This window comes from Mustela putorius, unplaced genomic scaffold, assembly GCF_011764305.1.
Source record: "Mustela putorius furo isolate JIRA1106 unplaced genomic scaffold, ASM1176430v1.1 tig00000450_pilon_pilon_pilon, whole genome shotgun sequence".
Lineage (NCBI taxonomy): Eukaryota > Metazoa > Chordata > Mammalia > Carnivora > Mustelidae > Mustela > Mustela putorius.
In genome coordinates this window covers 2,765,484-2,784,085 of record NW_025421385.1, presented here as the reverse complement: position 1 = coordinate 2,784,085, position 18,602 = coordinate 2,765,484, and the positions used below count along the sequence as shown (strand labels likewise).

The window sequence follows — 18,602 nt, the reverse complement described above, 5'->3', positions numbered from 1 at the left end:
ACATAGAAGCTGTAAGTTTTTGTCAATTCATTGGATCTGCTTTTCTTTGAATTGCTTGAATCGGACACACATCTCACGCTCGTCTTTACTGTTCTATGCTGTCGCTATCCGCGATTCAGTGCTGGCTACCTAATCTCTTGAAAATCACTTGTCATCTTTTGCATGTTTGTGGTAATTAGCATTGAGTAAATACATGTGGATTCCGCTCGCTGCTCACTGGAGAAAGTATCAGGGTTCACAACAGATTTAAAAATGCCCGTTTGGGACAAGGTCCTCACACCAGCCATCACCAAATCCCGCCCCCAAAAGAGAAGTCTAGATAATAACTAAACCAGCCAAATTCAGATATTGCCTTTATTTTGCAGAAAATGTTTCCTGCTGATTGTCTTTGGCTACTTAGAAGAAAAATATAAACAATCATAGGTTTAACAATACGAGAGGTTAACTACCTATGCTGGGAACAAACCTTCTAGCAGGCAGAGCAGGCAAAGCTGCGTTTCAACTACAATCTGCGGTCCTCAGCTGCGGTGACAGGATTCTGTCCGTCGCAGCGCAGCTCGCGCCGTGGCCCCGGCCACAAAGGGCCTGGAAACTACCGCCAAGCAAAGGCAGGGAATTAAGTGTGCTTTTTACCTTGCCCAAGTAGGACCGCTGGAGTTTATAGACTCCGATGGGCCAAGTCGCCCATGTGCCCTAGAGAGGCAGACAGTTTCTGGACCCCAGAATATCATTTTTACTGTGAATCGCGGTAAGTCCGGCCAGCGGCGAGGCCTCCGGACCGAATGCACCTGCGCACCCCAGCGGCCGCGGACCGCGGCCACCGCGCGCCCGAGAACAGCAGGACGCGGCCCCTCCTCTTGCTTTAAAGGGAGAGTGGTGGGGACTATTTCCTCCCCTGGACCCACGAGCTGCCGCGTTGTACCCCGAACGGCAACCAGGTCCGCAGCGGAGGCCGCACACAAAGTCCGGCGTCTGTCCCAGCGCAGGCCTCGCTTCACATGGAAGGTGGCGACACCGGCGTCCACGAGGCTAGGAGACGGGCCTGCGCCGCCGCGTCGTACTGGCTGTCGGGAATGTCTGTGGCCGTGGGGGCCCCTTCGTACAGCGGGGATCCGGACGAGGAGGAGGCCTGCCCCGGGTGGGTGAGAGGCGCGGCGTGCGCGGGCGAGCCCCGGAAGAACTGCGCGCCGAGCCCGTTGGCCATCGCCGCCGTCGGGGCCCCGGGCGTGATGGCGCCGTTGCTCACGGACCACAGGCTGGGGTACTGGCTGGAGAGAAACGGAGACGCTCAGGCCGCCGGAGACGCGGAGAGACGCGGAGAGAGGCTCCAGACGGCGCACGGGGACCCCGACCCCGAGACCCCCTCCCCCGATTGGCGCCCTGGACGGGGCCGTCCCCGCAGGCCGTTCGCTCTGTTGGGTGCGCAGAGCCACTGTCCCCTCCCGGCCAGAAACCGAAGTAGCGGACGGACCGCCCGCAGAGCTTGCCGAGCGCCCGTGCTCAGGCCGTCGTCTGGGGCTCGGGACCAGACACCCTGAGAGCTCCCAGGGGACATGCCCAGGCTGTGTTCATTGGCCCCGCTGCACTGCTGGGCTCTTGCCGTGGACACAGCACCCTCCCGGACAGCAGGGTACCAAAAGTGCCCGACGCCCGCACCGTCCCCCGCGCCACCCGGTGCAGCAGCAGGTCCGCGGGACACCGCGCAGGGCCAGCAGCCCGGAGCCAGACCCCGGCGCAGATCCCAGCGCGGCCCTTCACGGGCTGTGTCGGGCCCCCTGGGCTGCGGCTACTTTCCAGCCTGTTTTCCGACCCACGGAGGAAGCCGCTGGACATACGGATTTAAACCGCATCCGACTACGCTAACGTTGCTTTGAGAAAATGTCTTTCTACAGAAGAACGTCCGAGTTGAGCTGTGCTGTTTACCAAGCCCCGGCCGTATTTCAGGTGTATCTGACCTCGAAAACAAACCTGAGCTGAACAAAGTAGTTTACTGTCCCCTACACGGAGAGAAGAAACAGCGCTGAGATGCCCCATCAGAATGGGAGGGCTGTGGGACTGCAGGGACCCCCAGGGCCAGCGGTTTGCAACCTGCAGGTTAGTCCATTTAATGGTCTGCAGGTTCTGGGCCACCACTGGCCCTTGAACAGCTGGCTGCTTTGTGCACTGTTCGCTTAATATTTTAAGAGCAGACAATTAGGGGCACCTGGGTGGCTCAGCAGGTTAAAGCCTCTGCCTTCAGCTCAAGTCACGATCCCAGGGTCCTGGGATCGAGCCCGCATCGGGCTCCCTGCTCAGCCAGGAGCCTGCTTCCTCCTCTCTCTCTGCCTGCCTCCCTGCCTGCTTGTGATGTCTCCCTCTCTATCTCTGTCAAATAAATAAATAAGCAAATCTTTTAACAACAACAAAAAAAGTAGACACTTAGATTCTCATTATAAAGGAATTTTTTCCTAGCCAAAAGAATTAAGATTTGGGGCATATTTTGGTATTCTATATATAATAAATCACACTGCTTTTGTAGTCAAGATAACCTGTCTACAGACTCACTCTGCTGTGAGCCAACAACTGTTAAATCGTTTAATGTCTCTGAGCCTGTTTCTTCAGAAAACAAAAGTTGACTTTCAACTTTGACTTATTTTTTAATAACCCTATGAAAAACAGCAATACATTTACCAATCAGCTTGATTTGTAAGGAGATCTCCCTGTACATTATTTTCAAGCTAATAATAAAATATTCATGGTTCTTTACTAGTTATCGGCATATATGTTCAGGACTTTGATCCTGTAGCCACAGAAAAGCCAACACTTTTTTCCCCTTAATTTAATAGCTCTTGTCAAAACTGGTTCTAGAAACATTTCTTCAAATTTCATCTGCTGACCCCAACAACTCTGTAAAGACAAGCTGAGGACGGGCGATACAGCATATTTTTTTCTTGTAGAAATGAGGCTCGGAGAGTTTAGGAGACTTGTCCCCTTTAGGAACTAGGAAGTATCAGAGCCGGGATGGGGGTCCTGGTTTCCCTCTGTCACAGCCCAGCTGCACGCCTGCCACCCCAAGGGCCACCAGTTCTCCCGGAAGACAGACTGGAACACTAACACGCCGTCATGTAACCTGGGATCCCAGGTTAGTGACAGAACTGCCAATGACAGCCCGGCTGCCCACAGTGAGCAGCAGAATAGAAATCCATGGGTGGGAACGGCATGATGTCACCCTCACGACCCCGGGACAGCGCACCTCACGTGCAGACATGCGTTACCTGGAGCTGGTGGGCGGGCCCGTGCCGTGGCTCATGGGGAGCATGCCGGTGTGGGTGGGGGTCCCAAGGCTGGGCCAGCTCTCGTGGGATTGGAGCATGGACAAACACGCCGATGGATTGTCAGAATAGGCTGCGGGCATAAGAAAGCATCATTAGTGGGGCGGGCGGGCTTCCAAGAGTGTAAGGATGCAGCGAAACACTAGCAACAAGTGGAGCTACCCCGCACCCGAGACAGAAGGGGTGCGGCATGGGACAGAAGGCTGTCCAGCCCACCTGGGGCTCCGTCGGGGGGCGGGGGGGGGAAGCTGCTGCCTTCAGCTCCAGTCAGGATCCTGCTGGGATTGGTTCTGCATCGGGCTCCCTGCTCAGCCGGGAGCCTGCTTCTCCCTCTCCCTCTGCCTGCTGCTCCCCCTGCTTGTGCTCTCGCTCTCTCTCAAATGAATAAGTAATTTTTTTTTTTTAGAATAAAAAAAAAGAAGACTATCCATTGGCCCATTTAATTGGTCATCAAAGGCAAATAATTATGGTCAAATGTATATATTAGAAAATAAATTCCAGTAAACCCAAGCTTTTTCTTTATCTTCAGATCAACAGATGCCCTGTAGAAAAGGAATCCTACGATCATTTGATCGGGAATTAATTATCTTTAAAAATAAACATAAATATAACTTTAACCTGCCTTTTTCCAAATTTTTATTTCTTAAGAGATGAAAAGATCTTGGGACACCTGGGTGGCTCAGTGGGTTAAAGCCTCTACCTTCAGCTCAGGTCATGATCCCAGGGTCCTGGGATCGAGTCCCACATTGGGCTCTCTGCTCAGCGGGGAGCCTGCTCCCCCCACCCTCTGCCTGCCTCTCTGCCCACTTGTGATCTCTGTCTGTCATATAAATAAATAAAATCATTTAAAAAGAGAGAGAGAGAGAGATGAAAAGATCTTAAAAAGCATTACTCTGGGCAAGACGAAAATATGATCTTCTAGACTCTGAGTCTGGCCGCTGGTTGAACAAGACCCCATGACTGTTTCTTTACCAAATCAGCTCCTTTCATTTCAAATCAGCTTTAATTGTTTATTTGTTTTATGGTGTTCATTAGCCATGTTCCTCCTTTTAGGGCCAGACAAAATTAAGTCTGGGCATAGGTGGCGTTAGAGGAAGCTAGACAAATGGATCCTAATGGTCCGGCCCTGCGTCCATCGTCTGTAAGCACACATCGGGCTCCTGGAGCCGCTCATTCGGTGCGTCTGGGCCAGGTTCGAGGTGACGCTGCCGCAGGTCCAGGCACCACACATGGAGAAACAGACTTAGCGGATCAGTGGGAGAATCACGGGCGGTCGTGCAGGGGTCTGGCCAGTAATCCTTACGCCTGCAGGACCCAACATCGTCACCTGGGAGAGGTTCCTGAAACACCCAAACATGGGAACCTAGAGACAGACCCACAGTTCTGGGTGGAAAAGCTCCAGCAGTCGTTGAGTGCATTCGGAACCACAAGCCCCTGGCTGGACCTCACGGGGGCTGAGCCAGCAGCAGCAGCACGGACCTGAAATAAAGGTCCCTCTCGAGCCGCTGAAGACCTGGCCTGGGCGTGCGCTCCAGAAGAGGCCCTCCCCCGCCCCCGGATCTCTGGAGTCCCTCCTACAGATGCCTTCCTGCACGGTGGCTTCCATCCACCCCCACACCCAGGCCGACTCCGACGCAAGACTTACTTGGAGAATTATTCCGGTGCGCGTAAGGGCTGGGGTAGGGGGTTGGCCGGTGGTTCCTTAGGGCAGGGTACCTTTCACAGCCGTGCGTGGAGGGAAGAGAGAGGGGCCCTCCGAACTGAGGGTGGGGGGTGGCGGGTGGGCACAGGCTGCTGGTTCCAGGGATGAGCCACCCCCCTGCTGTGAGAAAAGAATGCTGAGTAACCGGCCTTTGCCTGGCCTGCATCAATTTAAAGGACGGACAGGAGAGCTGAGACTCGGAATCTGGGACTGGAACTCTTCCTGAAGGGTCCCCGACCAAGTGAGGTCTCCTAGTCCAAGTCTTAAGGCATCTGGGTTTCAGCTCCACAGCAGAGGCCACAGGTTGACAGGATTTCCAAACCCACAGAGCACCTGAGAAAAGCTGGGGACCCCAGCCCTGGCCAACGCCTACTGCTTCTTCAACCACTCCTTCTCAAACCTGCCAGAATCTTCCCAGCCCGTCAGCTTCCAGGCCCTAACTGCTGAGCATGAAAAAACCCAGAAACACGAAATTCAGAGCCAGATGAGCTCAAGACACACGGGGTGAGTCCGGCCCGTGGCACCCCCAGCCTCCATTCGGCTGCTCCGACCACCTCCCCAGGACGGGGGCTGTGTCCTGGCTGGACGTGTGCTGTTTTCTGCCCACTGTCCTCCTGCTTTAGGCTCACCTTCTCCCCGCCGTGCACATCCGCCAGAAAACCATCCCGACGCCGCCCTGCCCACCTCTCACACTCCAATCTCTTCTCTAGTCACTGCTTTTAAGTTTATTGTTGCTGTTGCTTTAAATTCAGAAAAGTAACCCCCAAGAGGACAACTACTCTGGCTGTAATTTCCGACAACCTTCAGACAACACTGAAATGAGGGAAAGGTCCGGATCTGCCCACAAAGCCTGCCCCCTTCACGTGCCCAAATGATGGCACCCCGAGCCCCTTCAGGGGAGCTGTTGGTTAAATTAGTGCAACAGACGATTAACGGACAGAGAACACAAAATGAGTGTCGGCGGAAGGTGCCACGCTGGTCCCCACAGCCTCCACAGGCGGCGGTGAGCCCTGACTCTCCCGATCATGTCCGTTGTCCAGGCTCCGAGCCCCTTCCCTGCACGGAGAGGGCGGCCACACGGGACTGTGTCTCCTACAGATGCTGCCCCACGGACCTGCGCCACTTTGTTCCGGCTCGTGGAACTCGGAAAGGAAGCTGGACCTACAGCACTTTCCCCATCCTGCACGCCACTGTTCCCACCAGCAAAACCCGCCGGAGCTGCTGGGCCATTCCTGGAACCGAAAGGGGCTTCAGGAGAAACCCGACCTGCTCATAAGCATCATCCCAAAGGCGGGCCTCCAGTCCGCCGCCAGTAACCCAGACAGAAACCATCTCCAAGTGCGGACGGCGAGGCCTTCTCCGCTTGCCCGACAGAACAGAGTCCAACCCCCACCAAGACCTCCACACTCCGACCCAGCCATAGTGGGGTCTGCCTGGAAGCCGAACAACAGAGCCTGGGGGGATTGTCCCTGCGTTCCCCGTCCGTCCCACGTGCCAGAAGCGCATTCACAACCCTCAGGGAGAGCAGAGGCGAGTGGAGACCGGCCCTAACACAGCTCCGACATCACGGGCCACGGAGGGCCACCTGGCCCCCGCCAGAAACGTGCTCTCACTTGCATCGCCAGGGCTGGCTCTCAGCAGCCTAGTCCTAGAAGCAAGGGACGTGCGGACAGAGTGCAACAAACCGTACATTGGGAGTACGCGGACTGCTGGCTGTCTCCAGGTTCCTCCATCGTATCTTTGTGATCACTTCTGTCAAAAAAGTGTAGAGTCGTCAAAAAGGAGAACATTCAGAAAATCCAATTTGCAGCAATATTTCTTCTTACTGTGTATTTCTTTGCCCAAAGGATATAGAATTCTCTCACCTTTCCTTTGCATCAAGGAAAGCTTTTGCAAATGGATTGTATTTGATTTTAAGAGCCGTGATCTGAAAAACAAGAAACCACATCGACTGGTACACTGTCCATCAGGCAGACGATTTAATTTGGTCCCTAGAAACAGGGAAACATCAGTAACCCCCCCGCCCCCGCCCCCGCCCCCTTTAAATATTCAAACATAATCAGACTTCCTTCCAGATCTATTTTTCTATTTGGGTCTGAAGTGGCTCAGTAATTGTCATATTTCGCAAAGAATAGTACATTTATGCAAGTTCCTCAATGCTGCTTTTCTGAGTGGAATTCACAGTGAGTTCAACCTACTGCTGACGACATTCTCTGTGCATAAATCAAACAAACATAGCTCAAAGCATCACCAGAATCGGCTTAGCAAGTAGCTCAACTCTGACAACTTAACCAGCGAGTCACAAAATGTCTGTCCTTTGGGGTCAGACTTAGAGATGTACAGGCATGAACTGGGATTTTGTGTGCAGCTGCCCCTTCCGTTTGTAGGACCCTCCACACTGCCCAGGTTTGCAGGGTTGCCCCATACCCCTACCCTTCCAGGAAGATCTCCAAAGATTTCCTCTCTCCTTCAACTTGTTCTTAGAAATTCTCACAGTATTAACCTAAATATTTGGTTCTTTTTACTCGGAGGATTTAATAGATGGTTCTCGTTTTATAGACAGGTCTACAGAGGATTAAAGGAGAAACGGGTGGACATAGATGGTTCTCGTTTTATAGACAGGTCTACAGAGGATTAAAGGAGAAACGGGTGGACATAGATGGTTCTCGTTTTATAGACAGGTCTACAGAGGATTAAAGGAGAAACGGGTGGACAAGCACTTCTAGAACTTCTTCCCTCCGCCCCAGTCTGATGGAGATAACAGATTACTTGAAAAGGCGAAACTTTTCTGTCTAAAGTCCGCCAACACATGGGCTGTCCGCATTCTTCACGACCTCCCAGGGCCCACGCCACCCCGCCCGCACACCTCCTCGTTCTGGTAAGCGGTCACGGCGATGAACTGGGTCTCAGGGAAGCAGTGGCTGGTGATCATCCGCTGTGCGCCCCCTACCCTCACTATGTGGATCCGGGGCTCGTACTTGTGTAAGGAGTTCAACATGATCTGCGGGAAGCCCACCGACAAGACCATCAGATCACAGGACATCCATCTGCCCTGCTGCTGAGGACAGAAGCATGTCCAAGGAGCAGCAGACGCTGTCACTCACAAGGAAGTGTCTTTGCTGCGGAGGCTGGTGGGTTTCCCTCCAGGTGCCGCTTCCCACGACTGATTTAGGAAAAGGAGTGTGAGGTGCTCCACAACGGGAAAGGCAATGAATGCCCGTCTGAGATCCTTTGACCTGCTGCATTAACGTTCTGAAGCTCCCAGCAACGCTAGAGACGCTTTAAAAGCCAGAGCTGGTTTGTGCTTTGCTTGAACATGGGGTCTCCCAGTAAAAACGCCCCAGTAAAGCCACCCTTAGAAGAGGACAAATCTACAAGTCTGTTCAGACCACGCAGCAAACACCGTGGTGCAGGTTGAGCCTGAAAGTGCCCCTTGAACACCAAGGCTGCTCTTTTGTCTGCCCCTAGGGAATCTGAAGGCTTCAATGCGCAAGTTCCAAAGCCTGAGACCCCCTGAGTCTCCAAAGGTGAAGCTCAGCACCGACCCCCTCTCCAGCTCTGCGCCCTGGTGCTGCCCTCATCAGGTTACTATAAACAACACTGATGGCTTAACAGAGGAAGGCTGTGATGTTTCTCCCGGACAGATGTCACCTCCCGCTCAAGCAGGTCCCCTCCACCACGAGGAAGTCCCTCTCCCCCCCTGCCGCCACCATCCGCGCCACCACCACCCCCTCCATTACACCTACCTGACCCCCTCCGTTGAGTTTGTTGGTGAGCTTGACTTTGCTGAAGGAGACGGGCGCCTTCATCCAGTGGGCCCCGAAGTTGGGCGAGTCCGGGTGGATATAGACGCAGCTGGGCGCCTGGGGCTCGGGCTTGCCCCCGGGGACCCACTCTCCGTTCACGTACTTCCAGCGGTGGTTGTCAGCAGCCACGAAGTCCAGCAAGAAGGAGTACATGGCGTTGGGGTCCAGGCCAGACACATTCACCTTCAGCACCGGGAACATCCTCCTGCAAAGGAAGGGGGGCAGCTCTCGACCCCGGATCTGAGGCTTTAGACCTTTTGATGTGAGGCAGGAAGCTTGGGACAGAGGCATCTGTCATTTGGGGGCAAAGAAAAGCTCCGCAGCCCCCTTCCCGGAGTCCCCCTGAGTCCCCAGCGTCTCCACACTACCCCACGGCCCCAGGAGGCAGGGTTTGAAAGGACCCAGCCCAGGGTGCCCGCGAGCGAGCCGGCAGGGCGCGGGTCTGGGAGACTTCTCCCAACTTCGGCGGAGAAAGCCCCAGAGAGTGACAATTAGGGGCCGACGCTGGGCTCTGTCGCAGAGAGAGAGGAGCAAGAAGACCCCCACTAGGAGAAAACCGTCGGGCAGCGGGGAGCTTGGCCCCAGGCCTTCTCCCCCCCTCCCCCCCCCCCCCGCACGCCCCTCTCCGGGCGCGCCCACCTGCCGTTCTTGGTCACGATCATCTCGTTGGTGAGCTCCTTGAAGCGCAGCCACAGCTCGCTCTCCTCCAGCCCCACGCGCAGCTCGCGCTCCGTGGGGTCGCCCTTCTCGCTGCCCGCCTGCAGCTCGCTCTCCACGGCGCTCAGCAGGTGGTCCACGCGGTACTGCAGGCTCTTCCCCGCGCTCTCGGCGCCCGGGGAGCTCATCCTCCCGCCCGCCCCTCCCCACCGCCCCCCAAGCCCCGACTCGCTACGCGAGAGCCACCGTCACGCGGGTCAGCGGCCGCGTTCCCGAGACGGCGCCGGGGCTCCCGGCACTGGCCGCGGCGGAGGGCGCGCGCCGAGATCTGGGGGGGAGGGGGCGGGGAGCGGGGCGAGGGGGAAAGTGACTCCACTTGAACTCCCGCGCGGCGCGGCCAGGGTAGGTCTCCGGGGCCAGAAACTGCGTCCCCTCCCATAAATAGAGCAGCGGCGGCCGCGGAGGGGGCCGGCGGATTGGGCCGCGCGCCCTTTGAAGTGCGGGGACAGCTGCCCATTGGCCGCGCGCGGCCATTTCAGACCCGGCCGGCGGGCTGGGGCGCCCGGGGGCCGACAATGGGCTCCCGCGCCTGTTTCATGCAAATCCCGGGCCGGGCCCCGCGCGCCCGGGCCCAGCCCCGACACCTCCGCCCTCCCCCAAATGTTTGCACCTCCATCAAAGCGGCGGGGCGGGCCGCGGGCGCGGGGGGTGGTGGAGGAGCCGGGCGCCCGAGCTCGCCCCGGCCCGCACGTCCCCGAGGGGCAGCCTGGCCGCCGGCGACGCGCCCCAGCTCTCGCACGGGTGCCAGCCTGGACCCCACCGCGGGCTCACCTGCGCCCGGCCGGAGGCCCTCCGCGCCCCGCCGGCGCACGGCGAGCCCAGCCTAGCGGAGGGCGCGCCCTGTCGGCTTCGTCCGGGTCCCGCGGGTCTCCCTCCTTTGAAGGCTCAGCGCTCCACCGCGGAGTCCGGTCCCGACACGTCCCTCGCCCCGCGGCGCTGCAGGTGGCTGCGCTAACACCGTGCAGCCCACCCCGGCGCCCCCCATCCCCGGTTCTCGCGCCTTCGCGGGTGTGGAAGGGGGAGCCCCGCGCCCGGAGTCTCTGCCCGAGGCTGAGCTCCGGGCCCGCACTGGGAAATACTCAAAATTCAACCAAAAGAGCCCGTTTAGGAAGTTTTCCCGCTTCCCGTGTGAAAACAGGACGTTGATGGCGAGGTTTGCGTGGTTTCTGTGGGCTGATCTGTTTCTGTGGAAGGTGGGAGTGAGAAGGGGCTGACCAGGGTGCTCTCGGGAGAGCAGGGTTTGGGGTGCGCCTCCCTGCCAGGCCCCGCCGGCCGCCGCGGCCCCCGGTGTGGGGAGCGGGTGGTTTATTACCTTTCGGTGAGAACCTCCGCGGGGAGAGCGAAGGAAAGGTGACAATGAGCAGGAAATAGTTCAATAAGGTCTCTTTAAACAATAACATTTCTCCCGAAACTGGAGCCCAGGATGAGAAGAGGAAGCAGAAGCTCCGAGCGCTGGCCGTGAGCCTCGGAAGCCCTGGGTCACCACTCTAGCCTGAACGTGTGGTTCCAGACTGTTTCCAGGTCTTCGCGCGCACCCACCCCCGCACCCTACGGGAACAGCCAGTGCAGGGGGGAAGCGCCCCATTAAGAACAGCCCTGCGCCCTAGCTAGGGGGTCTCCCGGAAGGACTTGGAATGTGCGCCCGGGCTACCCCTTTCCTGCCCGCGCCTGGCGCGCCAAGCCGCGGGAGGGATCCCGGCCGGGGGCGGACGACCCCGGCCTCTGCTTCCGGGAGCCCGCGCGGGGATTAAGGGCCTGCTGCCCCCGCCCCCCACCAGCTGGAGTGAGGATGCTTCCAGGGCTGATTTTGCGCCCCTTTCCAAAGGAGCACTGGAGAGTCTGGAAGCCCAGCGCGCCTCGATACTATCGACATTTCTCAGTTTCTTTTGTTGTCTCAGATGCTTGCGATACCCGAGGGGATGACCGGAGTGGGGGAGTTTTTCTTCTGGAAAGAGGCACCAAAAGGACCTCATTCGCCCCTGACACGCGGACCCTCCTGAGCCGCCCTCCATCCGGCTCTTCTGGCCACGGGCATTTGGGGGACTTGTGAGTGCGTCTTTCCTAAGGGAATAAAAGTGTCTCAAAGGTCATTTCTCTGGCCTGAGACCGCCCGAGCTCCCGCCCTTGGAGGAAAGGTGAAAGGCTGGGTGTGGGGGCGGGGGCGGGGTCGCCGGTGGAGCCGGTGGGGCCGGTGGGGCGCCCACGCCCAGGTGGGAAGGGAGGCGCCCCGTGCTCCCAGCCTCAGGCTCCCACTCTCTCTCCCTGGCCGCCCTGGGGTTGTCTCCCCCAAGTCCAAAAGAGCTCACCAATGCCAGACAGTTTTCAGATCCATCCAGAACGCTGGCTCTGACCTCAGCGGGCCCCCTAACAGCAGTGAGCACCACCAAATAAGAACAAAAGCCCAGGGAAAGAAAGTTAAATTTCAAACGTTTGCAATGACATTTTTACCCTCCACAAACAAAGTCCGAAGTGTTCAAGGACACCACCCAGAGATGTAGCCCCACTTGCCGGCAGATGGAGGCTGGAGTTACTGACTCCGCGTCCCTCTGGGGCTCTCCTGGCCACCCTACCTATTCTCCCCCCACCTTTCTCGGCCTCGTTTTCTGAATCTTTGTTCCTTGCTTCTCAGGACAAGCGTCTCCACTCTCCAGGCTTTTCAGTGAAGGCTGTGGTGCATGACAGTTTACAGCCAAAAACTTCCTCAGGCCCAGCTGTAAAGGATCCCCCTTCCTCCCTTGGGGGGGAGGAAGCACTTTTGGCTGTTTCGTTCCCAATGTCTGCCTCTGCTTGGGAAGCCCGGCTATTGGAGTAAAAGGTCCTATGGCTGGGCCTCAGGATGCAAAGGGTTACCCCCAAAATAACTTAATGAACACTTTACAAGAAATCTAACACACACACACCCCTCAGTTCCCAGAGAGGCAGTTTCCCCAGCTTCCACCCTTCCCAAGCAACAAAACCATTTGTCTTTTAGAAGGTATCGATGATGCCCCAACAGGCTCAGGGCTAGTGGGCACCGGGGACAGCGTTGTGGGACCCTTCTTCTCTGGGAGAAGAACTTCATTTACTTTCTGGCTATATACTTTGTGCTCAGTGTGGAATATAATATGTATTATGCATCTGCACACAAGTAATGTGTGTGTGAACATAGAAACCTCAAGCATCAATCACAGCGCGCTTTGGTGGGTTTTCTTCACCTTTGTTCATCCCATCCTTCTCCGGGGCTCAGTCTCCCTCACTGCTGAAGCAGAGTTTTGCCAAAAGCATTGGCAAGTCCTAAAATGTAAGAAGGGTGCTTCCCAGCAAACCCTTTCTGTCCCCAGTTGGTCTGTCTCCCCCATTGAAAGAAAGCCAGTTCGTTTTAGTATGGCTTTTAAAGCTGATTTTGTAATTCTGTGGACTCCTCGCCGTTAAAAATGTTTTTGAGGACGTTGGGTTGTTTGGGGGCACCTCTGGCTTGTAGAAAAGACACAGGTATGTTTTTCCTGAGTGCATGTGGCTGTGCCCGTGGCTGAGGCCACTGTCCTGTGGCCACAGGCCGCCAGCCCTCTGGGCCTGAGCTCCGGCTTGCTCTCCGGGCTGCAGGCGCGGACGGCTGTCCACTGAAACGCACTCAGGAACCAAATCCGTCCTCACTAGACAGTCTGTGTGCTTTGTGGTGCAAGACAGCATACGGTTTCCTGACAGAGTTCACACATTAAAGACAAACACAGGCGCGGGGCGAGGGGCTCAGGCCTGGGACAGTCCTGGGGCCCCGTCAGACCCCAGAGCTGTCGCTCCGTCCCTTTGGATTCAAGGCCGCAGAGGAGAGCTCGGGGGCAGCGGGGCTGCAACTGCTCCCAGGGCGGGGACCTCGAGCATCTTCCGTGTGGACACTTAATGTTGTCCATCCTGTCTCCGTGCCTTGATTCCCCTTGAGTGCAGGGGAAGCCCTTCTGCAGTCCGTCCGGCTGTGGCCCGGATCGCGGAGACCGTCCGAGTCGTCCAGTCATCCTCGGGGGCTCCTGGTGCCCAGCTGTGGCCCCGGGCCTGCTCCTGTGGCTGCGGCGCCTAGGTCTTTCTGCGCTCATGAAGTGGCTTGTGACGGGTCCACTGGCCTCTGTCCTTTTGATTCTAGTGCCTCTGATGGGGAGCGCACTCCTGCGGCAGCCCCCGTCCCATCCGGGCCCCGGTCATGGCCGCACTGGCCTCTGGGTCACTCTTGCTCCCGAGGGTCTGTTCCTGTTTCCCACAGGCCACAGCTCTCCGGACCTCCCTGAGAAGGCCCCGTGATCTGCGGGGCTTGTCATGTAGTTCCTGTAGTTCACTCTCCTGGGGCTGCTTTCCCTCCGATCCTTACAGACAATCCCATCGTCCTCATCCCGCCACGCTTTGTGTCACGTGGTTTTCTCCCCTGCTCACTGTCCCCAAACAGGGCAGCTGGCGGCTGTTCTCCGTGGACCGGGGGTCATGGACATCCCCTCACAGCCGCACTGCGTAGACAGCCGAGCCGCAGGCTCTGACTCAGTAGCTGTGAAACCAGCCCTTGGCCCGTGGAGGGGCTCGGCAGGTCCTCACCCAGGGACAGGCTCGGCAAAATTGAAATGTGGCCTGGAGCATGTCTCTAAAGAGAAGCAGGAGCCACGGATCCCGAATCCACCTGCCCACGGTCAGGAACGTTCTCCACACAGGGACTCAGTGTTCATCCTTCCCACTTATGAACACATCCGAGCCGCGGAACCAGACGCACTCGCGGATTCAGTCCGTTGTTTCGAAGACGTTAAAGGCGGGACTCCCTGTAGACATTGTGTATAAGAGGAGGCCCAAGGATGAACAGAAATGAACTCTTCCAAAGGCAGCAGTGAGTGTGCGGGGATAGAGGCCTCCCTCCAGGCTTAAAATTACTCAAGAAATCCTGGTGGGAGACTCTGCATAACCATCTAAGTCATGATCACACACGCAGCACGGGACCTTCTTCCTCCTCTCTTTATACCTTCTCTATACCTGCATCTCGGTTTTGGAAAGTCCCGTGTTAGTGCCAAATGAAGTACGAAGTGTCCGATCTATTCTCTCGCAGAAAGGACGCTGGGAGTGATGCGGGGTGAAGGGCCCAGCCCTGACCAGCTCTGGTTCCCACCGTCGCTCCTCAGCAGGAAGGGTGGACATGAGGTCCAGAATCCTGACGGGTGGTGATCGTTGCTCCAACAAGGGCTGGTGCAGCTCAGAGCTCACAGACTGGACGTCCGTGTGAGGGAGCAGCAGCAGCCTCGGGGGTGCGGACCCGGGGGCAGGCTGCACGTGGGACTGGAGGACAGACAGAGGCACGGAGACCTGAGGAAGGCAGAGAGCATCCGGAATGTTCTGTGTTGATTCTGGGGCCACAGTGAGGACAGCAGCTAAGAGAGAGTGGCCTTTTCATGACAGCAGGGATTCGAAGACACACTCCCTGACCTAGGAAGGCCAACCCGGCCGGACGTTTGTTGAGACAGATGTGCTATGGGTGTGATACGGGAAGAGAAAGGGGGCAGTGGGCAGGGAGGTGTGGGGGTGAGGCCCCAAGCAGACTGCTTGAAGGGAGTGGGCTCTCGGCATCTTCAAGAATAGCTGGGAAGATCCTGAGAAGGTCTGCAGAGTGGACTGGCAGTGAGCAGGGCACTTCCGGGGGGTCCCAGAGAAATTCCCATAAAAACACAGATGAAGACAAAAGATGTACAAAGAAGACTGAGACAACAATCAAATTGTACGAATGGCTTGGGGGTAGCTAATCCCGGAGCAGGAGAGAGAAGACAAAGGCAGAGCCAGGCAGGCCCACTCCGGAGGACAGAGGACCGAGGGGCCGGAGGGGAGCTAGCCCGGCTCCCGGGTCTGGTTGGCAGGATGGGCAGGGAGGAGCCAAGGTGGGAGCTCCGTCCAGGTCGGGTCCAGACTGATAGTAAAAATGGGGCCACAGGAGGGCTTAGCAGGGCTGTGAGGAGAGGTTCTGTCAGTGGTCCATTTGGAAATGAGAATCGGCACATTGTACATGCAAGGGAACTCACCCAGCTGGCGGCTCCTGCCACCCCCCGCCCCTGCTCACCGGCGGGAGCTGTTAGCCTTTGCCGAGGTCTCTTGCACACAAGCCACGGTCCACAGCATCCTCTGGGCACCAGCCCTGCGGGGGGTCAGAGCCCGGCTTGTATGTCCGGGTAGCTAAGGCCCCCCGACAGAGGAAAAACAGCAGCAGACGGGTTCCTGACTGCTCTCGTTTTAAACTCACCGTGTTTCCCCTAGACCAGCTTCCGTACACCGCCAGCGGGAATAAAGGCAACTTTCTCCCTTTCGCCCGCCCCAGGCACACGGCCAGGCCTAGAGGGGGACCGGTGTGTGCGTGTGTGTTTGTGCAGGGGGAACAGGTTGGCTTAAATACTTTTAAAATCTGAAACAAACTTTAATCATATAAAGGATGACAATAGGCTCGGAGGTGAAGAGCGAAAGCCTCATTCCGTTAAACAACTTGCCACCCAGGCAGAGAGGTTGGAAACCAGAGGGAAGTTCACAAGCCAATGCCTTCTCCTCGCCGCCGTTCTGCAGAAGCCCGCGGCATCCGTGCTGCTCTCCTCCTCTCCCAAAACTGTCCGTCGTAAAGTTAATGTAGATCTGGGAGGGGAAGGCGCCCCCGGGTCAGGCAGGGAGGGCTCCAGTCGTGCCAGAGGACCACAGTGACTCCAAAACGGAGCGGGAAGACCCATGTTCCTCATCTTTTACTGACTCAGTCAACGCTTGTCCACTTGCCGCCTACCTCCAGCCACCGTCCTGACCCCAGAGGAAGGCTTGGCAAGCGCCACTACGAGCTCCTCTTCACGGGGTGTGGGAGGGGTCGGTGAGACTGAAGGAAACGCATACAGACCTCTCCGCCACGGTGTGAGTGCAGGCGAGAGGCCGTCGTGGGTTTCTCGTGTTTGGGACAAAAAAAAAAAAAAACTGTGTTAAAATTTAAAAACCCAGTTAAAACTCCAATATGTGGGAATTTTGTTATTTTTTTACAACGGGCAACAATGTGAGTCATCCGTTGGCCAGAGAATGGGATTAAAGATCAGGTAAATTATGGCCTCCAAGTGAGAAAATCGTTTGACACCTGTAGCCCGTAGCCGGAGCTTCTGTCACCATTTCTAACGCAGATACGCGGGTTCCGAGGAAAGGCCTGGGGAGGCTAACAAGATGCCGTTCGGAATCAGTTTCATTTCCAGTTATGCGCCGAGGTGGCAAAGGGCCTCCGAAAATCGATGGGCTCCGTGCCCAACACAGGGTCACAGTTTGTTCCTTAAGTCTTTGGACAACGAGCACTTCGGTTACCGGACCTACAGGAGACTGAGGTCTACAGGACCGCGAGCAGCAGAGCGGTGTCCGCATAAAGAACGCTCACACAAACACCGCCTGTTACAAAAAATGCAACCAACATATTTAACCACTGATCACCTATTTGCCATAATCCTTGGCTTAAAATACTAGATCCAATCTAGCAAATTCTTTACGTGCATTTGGCTTCCTTATCCGTTTCCCCGTACAGGAGCATCTTGCCCCTATAATCTGTTTTCAACACAACAGTCAAAATAAACTCGTCTTCCATGTCCGTCCCTAGCCCCAGACACTTCTGGACGGCAGGGCTCCGTGCTGGCACACTGGGCAATGACCCTCTACAGAGACAGCCTTCAAGCTCATGGCCAAGAAGGCTGTTGCTGAAATCTCGGAGCGGGAGGCTTCACAGACCAAATGAAGAGACTCAAATGACAGGGTTCAGCGAATCAACCGGAGACACACCACGAGAAGCCGAGGAAAGGAAATGGGGCAGATCAGCTCACGTGGGCAGAAGACTATCTGGGCCCAGGTATGTGGCTCTCTTGGCTCTAACATGTTCCCAGTGACGGTGTGGAGATGAGCACCAGCCCTGAGGCTGAGCAAACCAGCTCAGCAGATGCCCAGAGAGTAAATCTGACGGTGAACCTTCATGGATTCACGACCCAGCATCAACAAGACACTTGTGGGGGTTCCTGTTTCATCGGACCCGTCACCCCATCACTCACTCAGCTCCACCTACAGCTCACTCAGATCTGCCTCCATAAAAGAAGCATTGCAGTGTGTATCCCTGAAAGATAGGGGGGCTTTTGGTTAAAACTAACCCTAATACCATTCTCAAACCTAAAAAAGAATTCCTTAATATCATCAAAAATCTAGTCAGTGTTTGGGGCACCTGAATGGTGTAGTTAAGCATCCAACTTTTGGTTTCAGATCAGGTCATGATCTCGGGGTCCTGAGATCGAGCCCCGTGTTGGGCTCTGCTCAGCACGGAGTCTGCTTGAGATTCACTTTCTCCCCCTCTCCCTCTGCCCCTCCTGCTTATGCTCTCTCTCTCTAAAATAAATATAAATAAGTCTTTTTAAAAAAATCTAGTCAGTGTTCAGATTTCCCTGTTGGTCTCATGAGTTCATGAGAAAATTCTTCTATGTGTCTTTTGATGCCGTGGTGCAGGCATGTGCACAGCTGGGTTATAAGCCTAAAAAAGGAATTTCCGGGTAATGTCTTCCTTCAGTGTTTCTAGAATATCTGAATTGTTGTCCAAAGACGTTACACCAACTGTATATACCACGTACAGGAAGTGAGTTTCCACTCAGTTTGTAGCTTGCCCAATAGTGGATATTGTTAGATCTTATCATTTTCCCCATCTGTTAGGTAGAAAAAGAATGTTATGGTTTCAAATTGAATTTTCCTGATTACTAAGGATTTTGAGTATCTTGTTGAATCTTCTTTGTTAAATTCAAGTATGGTAGTATTCTTTAAATGCCGGTACCAATCATTTGCCGATTTTACTAAGAGCAAACATTCTCCCACTCTGTGACTAGGCTGCTCCTGTCCTTGACGATGTCTTTTAGTGAAAGAAAAAATCCCCACGTCCACATGGTCGAATTTATCACACTGTTCTTTCCATTTTACAGTCTTTGCACCTTTAAGAGAGCCCTTCCTACCCCCAAGATAGTCTCCCATATGCTTAAAGTTCCATAGTCCTCTCTTTTACATCTAGGACTTTGACCCACATAGAATTGGACTGTTGTGCAT

The 18,602-nt window shown here is 55.8% G+C and overlaps 1 protein-coding gene across 1 annotated transcript; it reads right to left on the bottom strand.

The window, feature by feature from the left end:
- Nucleotides 1-357: 357 nt before the first annotated feature.
- TBXT (T-box transcription factor T) lies at nucleotides 358-9,664 on the bottom strand. The gene is made up of 8 exons (XM_045080305.1): nucleotides 9,459-9,664; nucleotides 8,760-9,024; nucleotides 7,880-8,014; nucleotides 6,879-6,940; nucleotides 6,704-6,765; nucleotides 4,957-5,133; nucleotides 3,255-3,384; nucleotides 358-1,268 (listed from the first exon to the last, which is right to left on the bottom strand). The coding sequence occupies exons 1-8, from the start codon at nucleotides 9,662-9,664 to the stop codon at nucleotides 995-997; spliced, it is 1,311 nt and encodes a 436-aa protein (XP_044936240.1). The 3' UTR covers nucleotides 358-994.
- Nucleotides 9,665-18,602: the final 8,938 nt, after the last annotated feature.

What these genes read in the sequence shown, in the direction of transcription:
- TBXT (XM_045080305.1), bottom strand. Translation starts at nt 9,664, where the DNA reads ATGAGCTCCCCGGGCGCCGAGAGCGCGGGGAAGAGCCTGCAGTACCGC. An exon ending in TTCCTTGATGCAAAGGAAAG is followed by an intron (nt 6,766 to 6,878) that starts GTGAGAGAATTC and finishes CTTTTTTGACAG; the next exon opens with AAGTGATCACAAAGATACGA. An exon ending in GCACCGGAATAATTCTCCAA is followed by an intron (nt 3,385 to 4,956) that starts GTAAGTCTTGCG and finishes TTATGCCCGCAG; the next exon opens with CCTATTCTGACAATCCATCG.